At 52.3% G+C, this 15,848-nt stretch overlaps 2 protein-coding genes and 1 long non-coding RNA gene across 3 annotated transcripts; 2 read left to right on the top strand and 1 right to left on the bottom strand.

Moving 5' to 3' along the window:
• The first annotated feature begins 1,148 nt into the window (after window positions 1–1,148).
• Window positions 1,149–8,076, top strand: MIEF1 (mitochondrial elongation factor 1). Its single transcript, XM_036078584.2, has 4 exons — window positions 1,149–1,292; window positions 2,199–2,376; window positions 2,583–2,845; window positions 3,413–8,076. The coding sequence occupies exons 1-4, from the start codon at window positions 1,149–1,151 to the stop codon at window positions 4,217–4,219; spliced, it is 1,392 nt and encodes a 463-aa protein (XP_035934477.1). The 3' UTR covers window positions 4,220–8,076.
• LOC118527012 (uncharacterized) lies at window positions 7,193–10,372 on the bottom strand. The gene is made up of 2 exons (XR_004912928.2): window positions 10,111–10,372; window positions 7,193–9,324 (listed from the first exon to the last, which is right to left on the bottom strand). It is a non-coding gene; the product is annotated as an uncharacterized LOC118527012 (long non-coding RNA).
• Window positions 10,373–10,556: 184 nt separating this feature from the next.
• ATF4 (activating transcription factor 4) lies at window positions 10,557–12,654 on the top strand. Its single transcript, XM_036078587.2, has 3 exons — window positions 10,557–10,740; window positions 11,337–11,654; window positions 11,741–12,654. The coding sequence occupies exons 2-3, from the start codon at window positions 11,429–11,431 to the stop codon at window positions 12,568–12,570; spliced, it is 1,056 nt and encodes a 351-aa protein (XP_035934480.1). The 5' UTR covers window positions 10,557–10,740; window positions 11,337–11,428; the 3' UTR covers window positions 12,571–12,654.
• Window positions 12,655–15,848: the final 3,194 nt, after the last annotated feature.

Raw genomic sequence — 15,848 nt, forward strand, 5'->3', positions numbered from 1 at the left:
GTGGGAGTAGTACTCAGATCTGAACCACTTTGCCATCCTTTATCTGTGTGGGGCCCAGGGTTCTAACTTGCTGGGAATTGGGCTTATTTGGGGAACTTCAGTCGGGATGACTCCATTGTTGTTGGGGAGTACATGTGCACTCCCCTTGCTTGAGCGCTGGACGAGAGGCCAGCCTCTTTGTTGTGGAGCCCATGAACTCCCTTTTAGGTGACCACATTTTTAGTTCATTTTCCAAGTGCATTTGGGCAGATGGAGTTTTTTTGTTTTTTCCCCCCGGTTAACAGCCAAGATTACAGTGTCTTTGGCATTTATTCTCTGTCACGGGGCCAGCCTCACCTGAGCTTCTTGTAGCCCCCCTGAACACCTTCCCCAAGAAGCAAAGCATCTGTCAAGTGGGAGTGTCCACAGAGAGTTATTTTTCCCTTCGGACCTTTCTCATGTATGGACCTGAAGTTATGTCTAGTGTGCAGTGGTCTGGTCCGTGTTATCTTGTGGGGGTTGTTTTGTTTTGTCTTGTTTTTTGCAGAAAGTAGAATAGGAAAGTTTGCTGTGGGTAATTGTAATAAACATGATGTGGTAGGAAAAGCATCATACTGGGAGCTGGGAGTCCTGAGTTCTGGAGGTGGCTCTGCCATTCCTTGTTGCTGGGACCTCTGGCAAGGGAGGGAGTCACCTCCCTATGTGTGAAGCGACAGGACTGGATGAGCATCTTCTATCCTAATCTAGTAGATGAGACCTTCTCAAATCTCACCTTATAGGAAGTAGTAGCCAAAGGATCAAAACACGATCTACATTATACTGACCGGGAGGGAGAGGGAGAGGGTTGAATTGCATGCACACTAATATAAGAAAGGATTGACAGTGAGCTGAGGCTTTCTAGTTCTATAATCTCAGTAGACTGGTGGAGAGGTTTTTTTCACAGTTAGCGTGAGCCACTCTTCCCCCTCGCATGCAGATACGCCATGGAGCCTGGTGTCTCTGTCTTGACCCGAGAGCCTGCACTGCTAGAGGCAGGAGGATTTGGGTCTCTGGCATTCACAGAACACCCTGTGCTTGCTGGGGGCTGGCCTCGCAGGGGAGAGGTGGGGGATGGCTCTCGAAGTCCCAGGTGGTGATGGCTGTGTTGTGCCTTTGTCCTCAGGTGAACGATGGCAGGCTCTGGTGAGCGCAAGGGCAAGAAGGATGACAATGGCATCGGCACGGCCATTGATTTTGTGCTCTCCAACGCCCGGCTGGTGCTGGGGGTGGGCGGGGCGGCCGTGCTGGGCATTGCCACACTGGCGGTTAAGCGGGTAAGTGCGTGCGGCCGGGGCGGGGGCCGGGGCAGGGCTGGGAGAGGGGCTGAGGCTGCCCCTGCACAGTGCAGCTGACCTGGAACGGGACTCTGATGCTGATGGGCTGGTCATGCATGTGGCATTATAAGATGAGCCTTGAGGAGAATTCACTAAGTCCACTTCTAGGACTCTGCCCTAAAGAAATCGTTGGAGATACAAATAGATTGCAAATAACCAAAACATTCTTCCTTAATTACCTTATTTAAAATAGCAACACTCCACCACATATACACTTCCTACTTCCGTTTCCTACTGTATTTATCTTAACATTTATCTCTGTCTGCATACTTCACATTTAACTTGTTAATTATGTATTACCTGTATCCGTCCCCTGGCCTGGAAACTCCATGAGGGCAGGGTTGGGTCTCTTTGGTTTCCTGCTTTATTCTGTGCGCCTAGAACAATGCCTGGCACACAGTATCCACTCAGTGTCTGTGAAGTAAGTGAATCCGTGTTTAACGTTACGGTACATTCGTAAGGTGCAATGTTGTATAGTCAGAAAAGGTGCTGTAATGTTGAACACTGGTTCATTTCTAGTCGCATGGGGAAATGATAAAAGTGATCAGTGAAAAAATCCAGTTCCAAAAGTATATATAGAGTCAGATCCTAATTATATAAATATATATTTCCAGAAAGAACTAGACCAGTGTATTAAGTGGTCTCTGTGTTGTGACATTATGGTAGATTGGTTTCTTATTTGTATCATTTAGTATTTCCTGAGATTTTCCGCGTGAAGCAAAGTATTCCATAATCTAAAATAAAACGAAGTTACTGCAAAATAGTAGTTGAACTCCTGAGGGCAGAGCTGCTGGGAAGAAGGGCAACGGGCAGGAAGCTACCTATGCCGGTCCTCTGCTGTTTCAGATGTACGATCGGGCCATCAGCGCCCCTACCAGCCCCACCCGCCTGAGCCATTCAGGGAAAAGGAGCTGGGAAGAACCGAACTGGATGGGCTCCCCCCGGTTGCTGAATAAGGACATGAAGACAGGCCTGAGCCGGTCCCTGCAGACCCTTCCCACAGACTCCTCAGCCTTTGACACGGGTGAGGAAAAGGCTGTCACCCTCTGGGACTCCTCTCTGGGCTCTCAGTACTACATCTGCCTTCAGCAAATGTTTCTTGAGCACGTGTGTGCAGGCACTGTGCAAGCACTTGTCTTTTGTGCCAGGCCCTTCTTTCCGGGGCCGAGGCAGCTATGGACTAAGCAAGCATGGGAAGAGCTCACGTGCCTCTCTCTCTTGCCTTGGCAGATACATTCTGCCCGCCCCGGCCCAAGCCATTGGCCAGGAAGGGCCAGGTAGACTTGAAGAAGTCACGACTCCGCATGTCCCTGCAGGAGAAACTTCTCACTTACTACCGGAACCGGGCGGCCATCCCTGCTGGCGAGCAGGCTCGGGCCAAGCAAGCTGCGGTGGACATATGTGCCGAGCTCCGGAGCTTCCTGCGGGCCAAGTTGCCTGACATGCCACTTCGGGACATGTACCTGAGTGGCAGCCTCTATGATGACCTGCAGGTAACAAGGCGGTTCCCACGAAGGGTAGGGTTGGGTGCTGACCGGGATGCTTCTCAGGAGTGTTGTTGGTACCAAAGATCAGCGTCCCAGGCTTGCCAGAAAGACCAAGGGCTTCCTGCTTCTGGATTCTGCCCACTGGGGTAGCACTTACTGGGTCTTCTTAACCCTTTCTTGTTCTGACAGACATGTTTTTTTTTTTTTTTTTTTAAGATAATTTATTCATTTAACAGAGAGAGAGATTGAGCACAAGTAGGCAGAGCACAGGCAGAGGGAGAGGGAGAAGCAGGCTCCCCACTGAGCAGAGAGCCCGATGTGGGGCTCAATCCCAGGACCCCGGGATCATGACCTGAGCCGAAGGCAGACGCTTAACCAACTGAGCTACTCAGGTGCCCCTGACAGACGTGGGTTTAAATCGTCACTCTATTTGAATTGGTAATGGAGACATGAATGAATTCCTAGTTTCCTTTATTGTTGGGGGGAAAATGAGATGGTGGGACCTGTGTTTGGGAATGCTTGTCTCTTGAGCAGATTAAGTTCCTCAAAAGCTTTTTAATTCTGCCCCAACAGGTGGTGACAGCGGACCACATCCAACTCATCGTGCCCCTCGTGCTGGAGCAGAACCTGTGGTCGTGTATCCCTGGTGAGGACACCATCATGAACATCCCTGGCTTCTACCTGGTTCGTCGTGAGAATCCAGAGTATTTTCCTCGGGGTAGCAGTTACTGGGACCGCTGTGTAGTAGGGGGCTACCTCTCCCCAAAGACAGTGGCAGACACGTTTGAGAAGGTGGTGGCTGGCTCCATCAATTGGCCAGCCATAGGGTCCCTCTTGGACTATGTGATCCGACCAGCACCACCCCCAGAAGCCCTGACTTTGGAAGTGCAGTATGAGTGTGACAAGCATCTTGTCATTGACTTCCTGCCATCAGTGACCCTTGGCGACACCGTCTTGGTAGCCAGACCACACCGGCTGGCACAGTATGACAACCTATGGCGGCTGAGCCTGCGTCCCGCAGAGACGGCCCGCCTGCGGGCTTTGGACCAGGCCGACTCGGGCTGCCGATCTCTGTGCCTCAAGATCCTCAAGGCCGTATGCAAGTCCACTCCGGCTCTGGGCCACCTCACTGCCAGCCAGCTCACTAACGTCATCCTCCACTTGGCCCAGGAGGAGGCTGACTGGTCTCCAGATATGCTGGCAGACCGATTCTTACAGGCCCTGAGGGGACTCATCAGCTACTTGGAGGCCGGAGTCCTGCCCAGTGCCCTAAACCCCAAGGTGAACTTATTTGCAGAGCTCACTCCTGAGGAAATAGATGAACTGGGCTATACTCTCTATTGCTCGCTGTCTGAGCCGGAGGTGCTGCTGCACACGTAGGGCGGGTGAAGGCGGTCACACCCTGGCTGCTCCGTTAGCAACACGGGGCTGCGTAGTTGGTGCCTCACGGGGTCCCTAGGTGCCTCCTATCTTGCTGGTCATCGCCCCGGTCACTTCATGCTCATCAGAATGCCATCTCCTTGTCTCCTGTTTTCTCACCCAGCCCTTTCTGTTTATGTTACCAAACACTGTGCTCCTACTCCTCCCCTCCCCCTTGCTCCAGGCTAATTTTTCTGGAATGAATTGAGAAGGTGGAGCACTGGCCTGAGCTGGTGTTTTGCACTGTGGCCCAGGTTTTCTGTCCCTGTCTGCCCTGCCCTTTTGCCTGTTTCTTTTCAGTGTCTTCTCTGTCTTTTCCTCTTGTTCACGCCTTCTGTTTTGCTCTTTCCCCTGGAGCGTATCTGCCTAGTCAAGATGTTGCCTTTTCCTTGAATGTCACTGGAGAGTTATGATTGCACGTTTCCAAGCTGAGCTCTGCAGAGTGAGTGCTCAGACAGTATTTAGAGTTTCTGGGAGTAAAGCTGGTGGAAGAGCTGGCCTTTGACCCAGGTTCCTGGAGAAGAAGCCCATTTCCCCCGCCTCCTGACCAGCTCCAATTCCTAAGTGCTGAGAAGGTCTCATGGGAACACTGTTATTGACCCACACAGGAGGGAGGCTCAATATAAACTGGATGCCAGGTTGCTTGGAGATTGTGTTCTTTGGTGGCCACCAGAGACACTGCAGTGGGGGAGCCGGCGGTGGTGAAGAGGGCCTAGGGAAGGGTGTGTGTGCCCGATGGCTGAGCCTCACCCTTGGCTGGTCCAGATCAGCGCTGCTGTGTGAGCAGCTGGGGGAAGACGGGGAGGGAGGGGGCTGTTGGGACAGCACCTGTGCACGGGTGCTGTTGTTCAGCCCCTTCCTTGCCTTATTGCCAATTAGGACGAAGCCTTCAAGGACACAGTGTTTGTGGTAGAGGTTGAAGGGAGGTTGACAGGCAGCAAACACCAGCTGAAAAATCCAGTCACCGGTTGAGGCTTGGCGACCGTGTTTCTTCCCCATGAGGCCCTGCCTTTCCAGGACGTTGCCTGAGCGCAGGAACAGGCCCACAGCCAGCCTTTCATTCCCCAGCGTCTGCCATAGGAACATGAGGGGGCGTTTGCTGAACTCTCCAGGCCCTGCCAGAGGCCAGAGGGCAAGCAGACCTGCGCTGACCTCTTTCCCGTCCTGTCTCACCCCGCACCTGGGGAGACTGGTGCTACCCAGGAAGAGCGCGCATGGATAAGACACATAGGAGAGGGATGCGGGGCTTCCTACGCTCCCTCTGGTTTCCTGCTGCTAAAACTGCACTGCGTGTTGCAACGACAAAGGTATCCTGGCGGTGGGGAGGAGGGTGTCACACACGTCAGTGCAGCTGCTTGTTTTGTGCTTTCTTCCTGTTCGTGGCAAGAAGCCAATAATAATTCTGTTTCTAATCTGCCAGTATTTTGTTCTCCCATCAAGTTTTATTTTTTCTCTTACTACCTCTCCATCAGTGAGATTCTGGTGAAGCTCCCTGCAGCTGTCTCATTCCTTCCCAATGACAGCAGCATGAAATGACTCTTTAAATAGCATTGAAACCTCAGCTGTCCTTTGAATTTAGGGTAGAGATTCCTGTACCCTTTTTGTCATGGATTAGGAGGTTGTGAACTAGGGTTAACCTTGGCTATATTTGGAACATTTTCCTGCTTCTCTCATAGATCTGCAAAGGTTCCTTAAAGTGGTTCAGTTGCCATTTGTATGAAGCCATTGAGAGAGAATGAAAAATATAAAGCCCAGAACCCCGAGAGAGATCCCCCATCCTGGCTGTTCATCAGAATCGAATTAGAGTTTAAAGAAATTCTCTGTGCCTGAGTGCTACCCAGGTGATTGGCAGAGAGGGTACGGGGCAGGACCTGGCATCGAACGTTCTGTGCACCTGTCTGGTATCCATTAGAGGGAAGGAAGAGGGGAGGTTGCAAAAGCATGGGTTAGGCTTCGTTGAGATAAAGGATTTGGTTTTCCTAATGTATTAGAGGACCTAGTTTTACCAAGCTGGCATCTCTGACCAAATTCCATATTAAAACATTGGAAGGAGAGCTGAAAAAAACAAGCGGTTTTTTTTTTTTTTTTTTGTGAGTAAAGCGAGAGGTTTATTTAAAGTGAAGATACAGAGAAAGCTCTCAAGAGTGAAAGGGGTCCTGACAGGGTTGCCCAACAAGCGGTTTTAAAGACAAAGTCCCTAATTATCAAAGCCAGGTGTAATTGTGATTTGATTTTATGTCCTTTCTTAAAAGAGCATCTTTCTAAGGGCATCTCTGTCTCTTAACTATGTTTCACAAAACCAGAAACCGTAACTTTCCCATTTCACAAGCAAGAACCACCCGGAAGTCCTCAGAACTAGAAGCAGTGGGAGTTCTTGGCCCTGGTCCTGGTGGGTTTGCTGACTGAGGCTGGGCCAGCCTTGTAAAACATGGAAGATAGTCTAGTGCTTGGAGGTTCTTGGATGGAAGAGGGCAATGCTCTGCCCCAACCCCCACCCCCTGCTCCGCCCCCCCTCCGTCCAATTTTTTTAATCTTTGGGGAAGGATGTTTTGCCTCTCCCTGCCATTCTGCCTTTCTACTCAGTAACTCCCACCTTTGCCTGAAGTTTTTCGCACCGTCTAGGTTAGCAAACCATGAGTTAGCCTAATGCTTAAAAAATATACTCATTACCTTGAAAGCCTAATCAATTCCAAAGCGTATTTTGGTTTTTTCCCTGTTGGCCCGTCCTAAAAAATGAGTTCAGGATAACAGTATTTTATATGCTTGGTTGTGACTTTTTTTTCCCTCAAATAAATAATCAAAAACTAATGTCTGGAAAAACTGTTGAGGCCTACAGTCTTTCCTCCTTGGTCTCAGCCCCTGGTGGTCACCCTGTTCACACTCCAGATTAGCTGGTTTTGCTCCCTTGTACTCCACTCAAGTTGAGAACTCTCATTTTTTTTTTTTTTTAAGATTTTATTTATTTGAAAGAGAGCACAAGCAAGGGGAAGAGCAGAAGCAGAGGGAGGGGGACAAGGAGATTCCCTGCTGAGCGGGGAGCCAGATGCAGGGCTCAATCCCAGGACCCTGAGATCATGACCAAAAGCTTTTTTTTTTTTAAGTAGGCTCCACGCCCAGCATGGAGCTCAATGCAGGGCTTGAACTCAGGACCCTGAGATCAAGAGCCAGACGTTGAACCAACTGAGCCACCCAGGCACCCCTTGAGAACTCACATGTTTTGACAAGGAATCAGCTTCAGGATCACAAGGTCCTGGAGAGGCACCAGGAGGAGTTCTGCAAGTAGGGAACCCCGCATGTGTCTTGGTCCTCTGCCGTGGTACATCTTCCTTGACACTGTGACCCTGGCTGAAAACTGCTTACAGGGTTGGTTAGCACTCTGCCCGTCCTGTTAAAGCTCAAGGCCAAAGAGAATGGTAAAGACACCTGGGACTAGAGCTGTCAGGCTGTGGCCCTTTTACACACTGCTCATTCTAAGTGGCCAAAACACCAGATGTGGGTTCTGAGGCTGTGTCCAGCGTGTTTACCTTTTCATTCGGATCACCTTGTAGTCTTTAAATTCTTGCTCCCTGAGGCCAAGGACACAACTTGCCTTCTAGTCACTTGCCTGCCCTTCAGTAGCAGTGGATGCATTCAGCTGGTAGATCTGGAATCCGTCACTGGTGTTTCTGTCCCACCTTGGCTAGGTCCACATAGAAGCAGCTTAGCCCTGAGACCCAGAGAACTCTATCTTTTTTCTCCTTGAGGGAGGAAATAAAGCTGGGGAACATGAGGACCTTCCACAGCATGGAAAGAAAAGAATAAAAGTCTCCTTTCCAATAGCTTTGACTTCTGTGTGTGGTATGAAACATTTTCCTACAGGAGTGATCCTCCTCCATTTTCAGCCAGGAGAACCTTTTAAGTGCTTGATCTGGGTCTTCATGATAGAATGAATGGGACAAGCTGCCACTGGAGTCATTCATCTGTGACCTCCTGCAGTGTCAAAACTGGGGCAATATTACTTTAATTCTCAACCTCCTGCATGGTCGTCCGTAAGGAGGCACTGGCAGGTCTCCTGATACAGCAAAAGGAGGACGTGCCCCATGGGTCCTTAGTTACACCTTGGAAGACTTGTGTAATGGCTCAGAGATACTTACTGCCTTTGTACTGAAAGACCAGACAACTTCGTTACATCTTGACATTTGTGATTCTCCAAGGCAGTAGAAAAACCATTCTTGTCCCAGTATGCAATGTACTTTGCATGTACCAGTTGTTGCTGGTTTCATTTCAGTCAAGAAGAGGCCTCTGTGGAAGCAGGATGATGTAAGGAAGATGTGGAGTGGGGAGTTCAGGATCAGAAGACCTGAGTTCTAATAATGGTAATAATAGGCAACCGTTTATTGAGCACTTACCAGCACTTTGCTCAGTGCTTTCCATATATGATCTTCATTCTAAGGAGAAGGATACTCATCATTAGCCTCATTTTACGGATGAGGAAACTGGCTCAGCAAGGATAAACTGCTTAACCAAAACGTCTTAGTACTAAAAAGAAGAGCCAGGATTCTTGGGTTTGCCTCAAAAATTTGTCTTCTAAGGCCTGCCCCATACCGCCTCCACTGGCAACTGTGTGACTTTGGGCCACACACCCCGCCCCATTAGTTGTTTGGCCTAAAGAAATTGTTGGGCTAGCTAGACTGAATCAAAGCAATGAATGGTTTGTAGTTATCAAAGACAGTGTTTCCCCAATTTTCTGACCTCACCGCCCTCCTACAGATACTTGAATGGCCCACTGAAATGGAGGCAGAAACAAGGTTTCTGCCCCTACAGGCCCCGACTGTGAAGGACACGGAGGATGATGGAGACCTTTCTTGGCACTCTTCACAGCTCCCCAGTAGAGAGCAAGTTGCAGGCCTTGAGCTGGACTGCTGCTTCCAAACACGATGCTCCGCGAGAAGCCTCAAGCTTCTCCCGCCACATCAGCGCCATTAGGCGGACGTGCTGGGAAGTGGTTCGGATGGATACACCGGGCAGTTGCAGACTTGGGAGACCGACAGATACCAGTTTAACAAAATCTCGTCGGGGAACTGCATCTGCATAAACCAAAAGAAGTTGCCCTGTGATAGACTGAATACTTTTTTTTTTTTTTTTAAGATTTTATTTATTTATTTGACAGAGAGAGAGAGTGAGTGCAGGAACACAAGCAGGGGGAGTGGGAGAGGGAGAGGGAGAAGCAGGCTTCCCGCCGAGCAGGGAGCCCGATGCGGGGCTCGATCCCAGGATCCTGGGTTCATGACCTGAGCCGAAGGCAGACGCTTAACGACTGAGCCACCCAGGCGCCCCTAGACTGAATACTCTTAATAAAACAGCAAACATTTTAGCAGGCTGCGTATGTAAAAATACCCTAAGTTGGGCTAGAGATTATGTATCTTCCCGACTGGCCTTGAGAGTTCACGGTAAGGATGCAGAGTTGGCCCTTGATCGTAGGTGCGCGCGGAGCGTTTGAGATCCCGAGTGAGGTCCTCAGTCTCCCCTTTCAGCTATTTAAGGGCTTGCGTGACACGAAATGCCACTTCCTTTTGCCTAGTTTCGGCCTGAACTTGGTCGCTAATTCGGAGCTTGACGGAGGGCGACAGGAAGGGACCACAAAGGCCGGGGCCTGACGCGACCGTTTGGGACTACCCAGGTTAAAGCAGCCCGGAGAAGGAGCCAGGACAGTCACGGACGGCTACGCGTGTGCCGAGCTGAGGAGGCCAGTGCAGGACAGGGAACCTCACTGGCCGCTCCCCTCCTTCCCGCTCTGACCGGGCGTCCCTCACCGAGCAGCCCGCCCATGTCGGGGTCTGAGCCAATAGAAAATCGGGATATATATGACTCACCGTGACTAGCCAATCAGCTCGACGCTCGCTCTCCGCCAGTATCTCGCGCGATAACCAGGTGGCCTCGGACTTCACAATAAAAACCTTCCTTGGGCTGAAAGACTTCTCTCCCCGCCCACCAAGCTAACACCGGAAACGAGGTATGTCTGAAGAATCCCTCCGCGCCATCCGGCGGCGGAGGGAAGAGTGACACTTTGATCTTAGTAGCCTTGCAAAGTAGTGCGCCTTTTTCCTTTCTTGAGGCCTTGAAAATAACTCCTATTCTCTTCACAGCTACGCCCTGGGCATGAAAGTCGTGGGTTGGACACGGTGGGGCATCGGATAGGAGAAAACGAGCGGGTGGGAGGCGCGGGTCACGTGACCGCGGCGGAAGGATGTGCAGTGTGATGCGTCCTCATAGAGGCAAAGTCTATAAAGGACCCTCGGGCGGCGCTCCGCCGCCATTTCTCTTCCTCCCGCCTATAAATGTAGATCCTTCCCGCAAGTGCGCGCATTCCCTCCAATCCCCGCAGGGTCCGCGGCCGCCATGGCGTATTAGAGGCAGCAGTGCCTGCGGCAGCATTGGCCTTTGCAGCGGCGGCAGCAGCACCAGGCTCTGCAGCGGCACCCTCCAGCGGCTTAAGCCATGGCGTAAGTACCGGGCCGCCCCGGCCGTGCTCCCCTGAGTCGGCAAGGGCAGTCAGCTCGCTTGGGCGCGGCCTGCGGCCGGGCGGCGTCGCGGAAGGGGAAGCGGTTTTACGAGCGCCCGGGACGCGTGACCCCTGTTTGGGTGTCCTCTAGACGCCGACGCTTCTGGGTGGGGAGGCCGCGGCCCGGCGGGAGTGGGGGTAGAAGCCCTCGGCGGCCCCGGCCCCTGAACCCGGCGGCGTCCCGCCCGGCGTCCCGCGAAACGTGGCAGGGGCCAAGATGGCGGCGGGGCAAGGCGGCAGCAGCGCGGCGTGAGTCCCGGGCGGGCGTGGGCGGGGCCGGGCGGCCCGGGCCGTATTTGGACATGAGCAGGGCGCGCCTTCTTCTGGCGGCGGCGAGGGGAGGAGCGGCCCGGCCCCGAGGGCGTCCATCTTGAGCGGGCCGCGGGGAAGGTGGACGCCATGGCTCTGGGGCCGCCTGTGCCGGATCCTCTGCTCCCGAGTGGGGTTCTAGTTTGGCCATCCTCCCTCCGGGACGGAGAGATGAACTTCTCGGGTCGGCCGATGGCTGAGGGGACTTGGTTTCTGATTGCTTCTCAGGCTTCTCACGGCATCCAGCAGCAGCGTTGCTGTAACCGACAAAGACACCTTCGAATTAAGCACATTCCTCGATTCCAGTAAAGTACCGCGACATGGCCGAGATGAGTTTCCTGAGCAGCGAGGTGTTGGTGGGGGACTTGATGTCCCCCTTCGACCAGTCGGGTTTGGGGGCTGAGGAAAGCCTAGGTCTCTTAGACGACTACCTGGAGGTGGCCAAGCACTTCAAACCTCATGGGTTCTCCAGCGACAAGGCTAAGGCGGGCTCCTCCGAATGGCTGGCTGTGGATGGGTTGGTCAGTGCCTCAGACAACGGCAAGGGTGAGTGAGAGTCGTTTGCCGCTGGGGCCTGGTCTAGGGCTTTGCTGCGGCAGTGTGCGTCTGACTTCACTGGTTCTCTTTTGCAGAGGATGCCTTCTCCGGGACAGATTGGATGGTGGAGAAAATGGATCTGAAGGAGTTTGATTTTGATTCTCTGTTCAGTATAGATGACCTGGAAACCATGCCAGATGAGCTTTTGGCCACGTTGGATGACACGTGTGATCTCTTTGACCCCGTAGTCCAGGAGACTAATAAGGAGCCCCCCCAGACTGTGAACCCAATTGGCCATCTTCCAGAAAGTTTACAAAAAACAGACCAGATTGCCCCCTTTACCTTCCTCCAACCACTTCCGCGCTCCCCAGGGGCCCTGTCCTCCACTCCAGATCATTCTTTTAGTTTAGAGCTAGGCAGTGAAGTGGATATTTCTGAAGGAGATAGAAAGTCAGACTCTGCCACTTACAGTAATGTGATCCCTCAGTGCATCAAGGAGGAGGATGCCCCCTCAGATAATGATAGTGGCATCTGTATGAGTCCTGAGTCCTATCTGGGGTCCCCCCAGCATAGCCCCTCTACCTCCAGGGGCTCTCCAAATAGGAGCCTGCTGTCTCCAAGTTCCCTCTGTGGCTCTGCCCGCCCCAAACCCTATGACCCTCCTGGAGAGAAGACAGAAGCAAAAGTAAAGGTTGAGAAACTAGATAAGAAGCTGAAAAAAATGGAGCAGAACAAGACAGCAGCCACTCGGTACCGCCAGAAGAAGAGGGCTGAGCAGGAGGCCCTCACTGGGGAGTGTAAAGAGCTGGAAAAGCAGAATGAGGCTCTGAAAGAGAGGGCAGATTCTTTAGCCAAGGAGATCCAGTATCTGAAAGATTTGATAGAAGAGGTCCGAAAGGCGAGGGAGAAGAAAAGGGTCCCCTAGTCGGGGTAGTCAGGAGTGTGTGCGCTTGTACATAGGCTTGCGCTAAAGCTGTGTGTTGTAATAAATTATTTTGTAGTGAAAGTACTTGAATTGCTGTGTGCCTGCTTTCTGGTTTCAATCCACCTTGGCTTGGCTGTTGCAAGGCAAGTGGGGTTGGTTCAGCCCTGTTGGGCCATAGGTCAGGACCACTGTTGATTCTGTTGGACTCCCAGGCTGGAGGGAGTTGGGCTTTGGACCCCCATAGGTGGCTGGGTGGGGCGGGGGAGCTTTACCCTTGAGGGAGTTGGGTGATGAGGAGCCACAGGCCCCACCTGGGCACTAAGTGATTAAATTCCACTTTTTTTACAGTTCTGTGGAGCGCTTCCCCAGAACTCTAGAGAAAAGTAGGTCTTTGGTTTTTGCTGGAATAAACTACGAGTTGGGGGTTCAAGACGTAGCTTGCAGAATTCCTGGCCAGAGCTGCGCTCAAAGGCTGGCAGATCTGTCCATAGGTGATGTCAGGATAGCACCAGGAAGCCTTGATGTTCATCTGAATGGCAATGCGGACCCCCCAGAGTGTGGCACCGGGCAGTGTTGTAAGCACTCTACTACGTGCATTCTCCCAGTTCCTGTGGTAACCCAGTGGGGCCTTTCCCCTGTGGGAAATAGGTGCAGGAGGAAGCATCGGGCTCTTGACCCATTTGCCTTTGGAAGAACTTGAGAACAAGGGGGGAGAGGGCCCACGTTTCCCTGACCTACTTCCCAATGCTGGGCATTGAGAGAGCCAGCCTGCTGTTGGAATACAACCAGCTGTGACCCGGATGGGAACATTTCCTCAGACATCTGCCAGAGGGAGTGGAGGTCTTGCCCTGAGGTGGTAGCATTCCTCACAAGCCCATGGGCCTCCATCTTACTCAGCAGGGACCACCCATCTAGGTAGTAAAATTATCACAAGATCTCTCACCTCTAAGCAGCTGAACTGTTAGCAGCTAAGTATGTGGGGATTTACTGGTTGGAAAAACAGCATCTACTCAGCTACATGCACTGATGTTCTGAAAGTTCTATTCACAATACCTTTTTTAAAAAAAAATTTATTTTTTAATAATCACAAGGTGGGACTCAAAACAACTCTTAAGATCAAAGAGTCTAGCAGGTGCCCCCAAAATGCTTTTTTCATAAGGATCACCTCATCTGCATTTTACAGATGAGGGAACTAAAGCTTGGAGCAGTTGTGTAACCTGCCCAGCTGCCAGGTGGATTCAAACCCAGGCAGTCTGACTTCAGAGTGCACTTAGTGTGGCTCCAGATTTCCTTACAGGCAGTATTAGAGGGGGACCCTGGATACTCATCAAAGCTGGGGGTTCAGAGAAAGCACGTGTGGGTGCTAATGTGTGTTACAGATCAGTACAAATGTGCAGGCTTAAGATCACATCAGTTCTCCACATGGCTCATGTGGGGTGAGGAGCTGGAGGAGAGTGGGGAGCCTAAGGCCACTGCCAAAGGCCCACACATGAGCACGACTGCCATCTGCAATCCCTGCTCTATTCCTCACTTCTGTGTTGTGACCTTAGAGTTTTTTATCCAAGATAGGAAATAAAAATCTACAACCACAAACACTGCTTCCTTCTGTCCACCCCCGACAGTGTCTTAGGCTTTGCACAACGGGCAGCTGCCCAAGCCTGGGGCATGTGGGGTGGGGGCAGGAGGAGGACATGGAGAGTTGAGGCGAGAGAGACCGAGGCCCTGGAAGTGACCCAGCCACCTTGCCGCATCCAGTGCCAGTGGGACCCTCTGCCCTTGGAGCAGGCCCTCGGAGACAGTGGCCTCCATTTGACAGATGGGAAACCCTTCCCTGGGGTGCCCTGAGGGGCAGTGCCGGCTGGAGGCCGAAGGCCAGGACACTGAGCTATGCCCCTTCCCAGGCCCCTGTGGCTAAGGACTCCCCAAACCCAAAAGGCAGGGATGGGATGGGTAGCAAGTTCCCTGTAGAGCTACGTGTAGGCTCAGACCACACTCAGCCTTTACCCTCCTTCACTCTTCACTGTGCTCCAGCCACTATGACCTTCCTGCAGTTCTCTGCTAAGCTCATTCCTGCCTCAGGGCCTTTGCACTTGTTCCCTCTGCCTGCAAGATTTTTCCAGGGCTCCTTTCCCCTCTCATGTAGGCCTCATATGTCACCCCAAACGACTTCCAAGATGACTCTGCTAATGTCCCAGCCCCTCTGCTTTGCCGTTTTATTTTTTACATAACCTTATCTCTAGTTGAACCTATTTGCATACATGTTTATTTTCTATTTCCCATTCCCCAATGACAATGTAATTAAGCTCTTTGATGGCAGAGATCTTGCTGTCTTGTTCATTCTCATATTTCCAGGACCTACAACAGTGCCTGGCAAGTAATAATGATTACGACTAACAATTTTTATTTAAGAGTTCTGAGGCACGGTTCTGAGTGCCTTCCGGTTATTAGCTCATAATCCGCATTAGGAGTGGTAAGGAGGATCTTACGATTGCACCTTTTTTAACGAGGCAAGCCTGCAGGTGGACGCTGGCCCAGGGCCAGCCGGTATAGACCATGACAGAGGCCTTGCTCAGCACGTGCGGTCTCTGTTTGAGAGCCCCCCACAGAGGGAGTGGGAATGAGACGAAGTCCAGCTCCACTGCTGTGGGGCCCTGCTGGGCCTTGGTCAGCCCCAGGGCTGGGCTCTCCCCCTGCTGCGGTGGGGGACGGGGTGCTCCCGGTTCAGCGCCAAGCCCTCTGCGGCCCGCACCTAGAGGCTGGAGCCACACAGCTCTCCCCACTGCACGCCTGTTTTGACTCCTAGGATGAGGCTGCGGGTCCTGGAGATCAGAAACAGGCCTTGTTTCTCTACAGCTATTCATGAGCACCCACCGCAGGCTAGACATCGTTCTGGGTGCTGAGCATTCAGTGGTGAGGAAAACAGACACAAATCTCCGCTCTCGTTCTGGCAAGGGAGGCCGCCAATAAGGCATCTAACGTGCCACGGCAGTGGGCATGCTGAGCGCTGGGGCAGGGCTGGATATGCCCATTTAGGATGGGTGTTCAGGGAGGCCCTCTCTGGGAGGTGAGGGAGTGAGTAAGCCCGCAGTGCCTGTAGCGGGGGCCGGCACACGTGGTCCAGGGCCTTGTCACCGTGATGGGACTTGAGAGTCTCCATGTGACTTGGGGAGTCTCCGGAGTAGGAGTGATACAGCGGTTGCTATTTGAAGAGGGCTCCTCAGCCAGCCTGTGAATGGCGGGGGGCGGGGGGGGCAGGGAAAGAGGACCAGGCTGGGGTC

The sequence above is a fragment of the Halichoerus grypus genome, chromosome 6 (assembly GCF_964656455.1).
Source record: "Halichoerus grypus chromosome 6, mHalGry1.hap1.1, whole genome shotgun sequence".
Classification (NCBI taxonomy): Eukaryota; Metazoa; Chordata; class Mammalia; order Carnivora; family Phocidae; genus Halichoerus; species Halichoerus grypus.

What these genes read in the sequence shown, in the direction of transcription:
- MIEF1 (XM_036078584.2), top strand. Translation starts at nt 1,149, where the DNA reads ATGGCAGGCTCTGGTGAGCGCAAGGGCAAGAAGGATGACAATGGCATC. An exon ending in CCACACTGGCGGTTAAGCGG is followed by an intron (nt 1,293 to 2,198) that starts GTAAGTGCGTGC and finishes CTGCTGTTTCAG; the next exon opens with ATGTACGATCGGGCCATCAG. An exon ending in GCCTCTATGATGACCTGCAG is followed by an intron (nt 2,846 to 3,412) that starts GTAACAAGGCGG and finishes CTGCCCCAACAG; the next exon opens with GTGGTGACAGCGGACCACAT.
- ATF4 (XM_036078587.2), top strand. Translation starts at nt 11,429, where the DNA reads ATGGCCGAGATGAGTTTCCTGAGCAGCGAGGTGTTGGTGGGGGACTTG. An exon ending in TGCCTCAGACAACGGCAAGG is followed by an intron (nt 11,655 to 11,740) that starts GTGAGTGAGAGT and finishes TCTCTTTTGCAG; the next exon opens with AGGATGCCTTCTCCGGGACA.